General features: G+C 32.8%; 1 protein-coding gene across 1 annotated transcript; it reads left to right on the top strand.

Moving 5' to 3' along the window:
• Positions 1 to 278: 278 nt before the first annotated feature.
• On the top strand, positions 279 to 713 carry LOC139883321 (ethylene-responsive transcription factor ERF071-like). The gene has a single exon (XM_071867513.1). The coding sequence runs from the start codon at positions 279 to 281 to the stop codon at positions 711 to 713; it is 435 nt and encodes a 144-aa protein (XP_071723614.1).
• The last annotated feature ends 4,700 nt before the right edge of the window (positions 714 to 5,413 follow it).

The following is a 5,413-nucleotide window of genomic DNA, read 5'->3' as shown; positions in this document are numbered from 1 at the left end:
CCAATTCTTAATTAATCTTAAAACGGAAACATTGTTTTCGGTTTAACCTTAATTAATCTCCCCTGACCCAAGTTTAGTAAACCCGGAAACGAAGTTTCCGGGAAGCATCAAATATGTTCACGTCTCGACAATACTGTTCACAAAAGTACTGTACCCTAATTTCAAATACCTAAAGATCACGATGCTCACTCTGTCACCGGGAAACGATTTGCCGTTGCCGGTGAAGAGAAGAAGAAGCCGACGAAGAAGAAGAAGAAGCCGACGAAGAAGAAGAGACCATGGGTAAATACGCGGCGGAGATTCGGGATCCGAGGAAAGGTGTCCGTGTGTGGCTGGGCACGTTCGACACTGCGGAAGAAGCGGCACGCGCTTACGACAAAGAAGCTCGAAAAATCCGTGGAAGCAAAGCTAAAGTCAATTTCCCCAATGAATTAGACTCAAAACTGAATTTGAATTCAAAACTGGATTTGAATCTGATCGGCTCAAATGGGTCTAACGGACCGGTGGTTGATCATGAGGAAGCAGTAGGTGGTGGCGGTGAGGAGATGAAGACGTTGTTGTCGGAGGAGCTGATGGCTTATGAAGATTATATGAATTTTTATCAGATTAATTATGACGGCGACTCCATCATCAACACTAGTACTAGTGGAGAAGCTTCAGTGGAGAGTGAAAACGTGGGTTGGTCAGCTTTGGAGCTTTTATTGAATAATTAAAACCTTAATTAATTGAAAAAGTCTGAATTTTTCCAAAAATTAGTCTGAATTCTTTCTTTAATTTCATACATACTAAATTCCTAGTACATAGTAGTAGGAGGATTCGGACGACGAAAGTGAGGAAGAAGATGATATTTTAATGATATGACGAACAGGTCCCTACATGAATATTTATTTTAGTCTAATCCTCATTTTAGTTTCGGTTTAATTTCGGTTCGATTTCTGTCCGGTTCGATTTTAAATCGGGATAAGAAAGTCTAACTGTAATTTTTTTACACGTCGTGTACACGTGTCAAGTTATGATTGACTAAAATTGACACATCGGCCAAACTTAACGTCTCTAATGAACGAGGGACTAAATAGTTCAAAAATAACGTTTAAAGAATAATTTAATTCTATTTATATTTAGAGAGACTAAATAATTCAAAAATATTTGAAACATGAACCAAATGATTATTTTTGTCAAAATTATTTTATTTTGTGTATTTCAAAAGGCAAAGGGTGGCGGGCGGCAGCAGTAAAACCTTCTACTGGGCGATAAACTCCATCGTCGATAAAATCCCAATTGATCATTGATTTTTATCTTCAATTTTATTTTTTCCAGGTAATCAATCAAACCATTATTCTATTCTATAATTATTTTTTAAATTTTTTTAATCAGAAGTATGATTCGCCCTCTCCTTTGAGAGTCAAGAACCTCTCTGGGAATTAAAAAAAGATCAGTTTTTTAAGTGCCTGATTAACGAACCGGCGCAAAAAGAAACCGGGAATATGAACGGATTATGCATGTTAATTGAAAAGAAAATAAAATTGAAACAAGATCGATGTTAATTTAATTAACTTTTGTACTGATTGCTGCCAGGATATTTTTTAATCACATGGTAGGATTATCTGAATGTTCTTTGATTTTCCTAATTAAAATTTGGGGTATTATTTTGTTATTGTTTCTGCATAATGACTATTTGAATTCATGAAGTTGATGACTTGATTCTGCATATAGATTGATCGATAAAACTAAAGGGACAGTTTTGAAAAAAAAAAAAAGGAATAATAAATTGCACAATTGACTTGAATTAATTTTTATTTTTTTTTACCATGTCTTGAATTAATTTGAATTGAAAACGAAGTACGTGTTTTGCGGAATTTTGTTGTTTGATCGATCATAGTTGTCTTAATTTGTATAATATATGCTCGACTGATCGTTGTGAAATTGGGATTTTTTGTTAATATATAAGGATGCAAACATTGCTCATTAGAAAAGCCGAAGTTGCCCCTAAGAAGGGTAATGATAATAACCTGTTTTAAAGCCGGGGGTCCACAAAATCATGGCTCCTCGAATGCTTATCTGGGATGGACACATTCGATTAAATTCCTCCGTTCTCGTCTTTGTTGTCGCTTTCTTTAAAAGGTATATATTGAATACCATTTGGAAGACTTCTATTTTCCGAATTGAATATTTCAATACGGGAAATAGAAGTAGAAATTTGTTTTAATCATAACTTCACAATTATGTCCCTTAAAAATCGGTGTCATTACCCGTTTTTCATAAACAAATATTTTTGTTGATGTTATGGTTTTCTTATTTTGTAGCGGTGAAAAGATGTCAAATGTCAGGTGGCCGGAAAATATAGAAGTGAAAGGCAAAGTTAAACTAGGGGATTTTGAAAAGTACATTGAAGAATGTCTCGCTCAAGGAACCGTGGATTGATGGTAAGATAATAAATCTTTTTTATCATATTCTAACTCATTGTATTTCGCAATTCAAAGTAATCCATGATCACGTCTACTTAGGTATGTAACTGGTATTTAAATTAGCCAAATGCAAATTAATTAGTTGTATTGAAGATTTAAAAAGCTTGGACTTGATGATAAAAGTATTTCTTCTGAGATATTGGGTTTAGAGAGAAATTAAGAAAACCTAATTAATAATCGTGTTTAGATTTATTTCTCATCAGGAAAAAAGTGGAACTGAAAATAAGGCTAATTTTATCCAAATTCTAGGAAATTATAAAGTCCAAGATTAAAAGAAAAATTTTATTTTAGTTGATTTATGGGTCGTTGCCTCTGTATTGCTTTCCTAAGACTTTCCCAATTCTTGACTGAAATTATAGAATACCTTGAAATGACACGATGGCAACTGTTAATTTAGTTGATGTTTTAAATAGTGTTTCTAATTAATGATGCTTAATTAGTAACATCGATAGTGGAACATTTTTAAGTTAAACATCAAAGGGAAAGAAAAATAAAACTTGATAAAAGGCTCTGAGCAGCTGAAACAAAACTTCTCTTGATGAGTAAAGCGAGTACCAAAGAAAACCTTACTCGAATAGTGGCTTGGACCAATACAGTTACACCGAGAACACAGTGATTTTGACCGGTCCAGGTTCCGGCTAGACCGATGCCATGTTTGAGTCCGGTTCAGATGCATGGGGCAGGTCTAGGGGAAACATATGGATCGAGTTTAAAATATAATAACTTACAAAGGTTTTTCTTTTATAAGTATTGAGGTTATCCTGAACAAATTACAACTGGTGAATAAGTAGCAAACAAAGAAATTAAGCACAAAAAAATAAAAGAGTGAATTAAACTAGGGTATGAGACTTGATATATTTAAAAGATTACCTGTGTTCTTCATAGTTCAAAAATTTTTAGGAGTGATTTTTAATATTTATAAAAGTTTTTTCGTTTGAAATATTGTTTTCATAATAAAAGTTATGGAGTAATTTATTTATAAACGTATAAAAATATGTGATTAAATAATTTTCAGTTTTTCGACTTTGTAGATACAATTTGGAAAACTGAAAAACTCATTACATGAATTGTCTCAAAATTCTAAAAACTAGCGATAGTTGTATTTAAAAATGTGAAAGTTGAAGGCTAGTTTCTTGTAACGAAACGCCTCTTATTAATCTGGTTTGTTTGACAAATAAATGATTTAGTTTCCAAAAAGTAGTTTTAGGTTAACCTAGAGAACCGCCATTTTTTGTCCTCTTCATTTGTAGAGGTTCTATTTTTTCCCCCTTTGATATTCCTAGCGCGTTTGGGTAAATTTTTAATTTGTCATCCTCTCTAGACGAGAACCTCGAGTCTCTCGAATGAGAAACTGCCATACCACTCGGCCACTATGCACTGGTTGGCTAGTGCGTTCTAAATTGTGATGTTAATCAGTTTTGCGGATGTTTATTATTTTAAAATATTATTTATTTATTACGTATAATCACATGATTGTAATTAAGCCCATCCTTAATAATACTCCTATAAATAGGAAAATTGAAAACTAATTTTATAAAATTGGTAGATATATTCAATAGTTTAAACTTCATTCTCTAGCATGACATTTGAGGATTAATAACAGTAGCTTATGCCTCTTTGGAATGGTTCCCATAGATCGAATGCCAGTTTCTTAATTATAACGAAATACCTCTTATTAATCTGCTTTGCTCGGTAAATAAATAATTCAATTTCTCAGAAGTTCTTTTAGGTTCTATTTTTTTCTTCTCTGATATACATAGCACGTCTAGGAGCAAAGTTTTTAACATATGACCCTCCGTAGAGTCGAACCTCCGATTTCTTGAATGAGAAATTGGCATACCAGTGAGCCACGACGTCCTGTTTGGCTCGTAGGTTCTAAATTTGTGATATTAGTTTTGCATGTGTTTATTATTTAAAATGCTATTCACTTATTAATAATCTCATCCTTAGTAATACTCCTATAAATAGGAAAATCAAAACTTCAATTTTATAAAACTGGTAGATATATTCAATAGTTTAATTAAACTTCATTGAGTAGTATGGCGTATGAGGATTAATATAGCTTATGCCTCTTTGGAATGGAAGGTATTTATCCTTGTTATTATGTTTTGCTCGGTGAATAAAAAAATTCAGTTTTCAAAGAGTAGCTAGTTTTAGGTTTTATTTTCTTCTTCTTTGATATACCTAGCATGTCTACAAGAACCTTTTTTTATGTTTGATTTCCTTAGGATCTAACTTCTGGTCTCTCGAATGTGAAAATGTCATACCACTAGCCCTGGTTTGTTCTTAGGTTCTATCTTTGTGATATTAGTTTTCCATATGCTAATTATTTAAAAATCTTATATTCAGTTATTAGTAATCAGCGATCAAATGATTTTAATTTAAGCTCATCCCTTATCCCTAGTAATAATACTCTATAAATAGGGAATTCAAAAACTGATTTTATGAAATTGGTAGATATATTCATTAGTTTAAATTTCATTAATAACTAGTACGAAGTTTGAGGATTAATGATAATAGCTCATGCCTCTTTGGAATGTCCCCATCTCATCCAAAGTAGAAATATGACTAAATTATAAATATTTTTGTCCGCTCAGGACTCTTTATATAGAAATAATACTTTTTGTCGATAGTGTTATGCAATGTAATACTCCCTCCGTTTCTAAATAATTGTCTTTTTTTCCAAAGTACAGGTCTGTAATATATATCCTTTGAATAGATTTGATAATGTTAACATTTGGGTTTTCAGGTGACGTCACTTTGCTGGAAAGAAGAGACTTCAAAATCTGGATTGGTTGACATGAAAAAAGTTGCGGAAGGTTACAAAGCAGATAGAAAAGTTGGACTTGCCAAAATCTCAGAGGGTATTGATCTTTACATATGCCCTCGCACTGATGTCATAATTACGATACTAGCCAAATACGGCTTCTTCAAGGGAATGTATGCCA

The sequence above is a fragment of the Rutidosis leptorrhynchoides genome, unplaced genomic scaffold, assembly GCF_046630445.1.
Source record: "Rutidosis leptorrhynchoides isolate AG116_Rl617_1_P2 unplaced genomic scaffold, CSIRO_AGI_Rlap_v1 contig383, whole genome shotgun sequence".
Taxonomy (NCBI): Eukaryota; Viridiplantae; Streptophyta; class Magnoliopsida; order Asterales; family Asteraceae; genus Rutidosis; species Rutidosis leptorrhynchoides.
This window is presented reverse-complemented; position numbering and strand designations above follow the sequence as displayed.

What these genes read in the sequence shown, in the direction of transcription:
- LOC139883321 (XM_071867513.1), top strand. Translation starts at nt 279, where the DNA reads ATGGGTAAATACGCGGCGGAGATTCGGGATCCGAGGAAAGGTGTCCGT.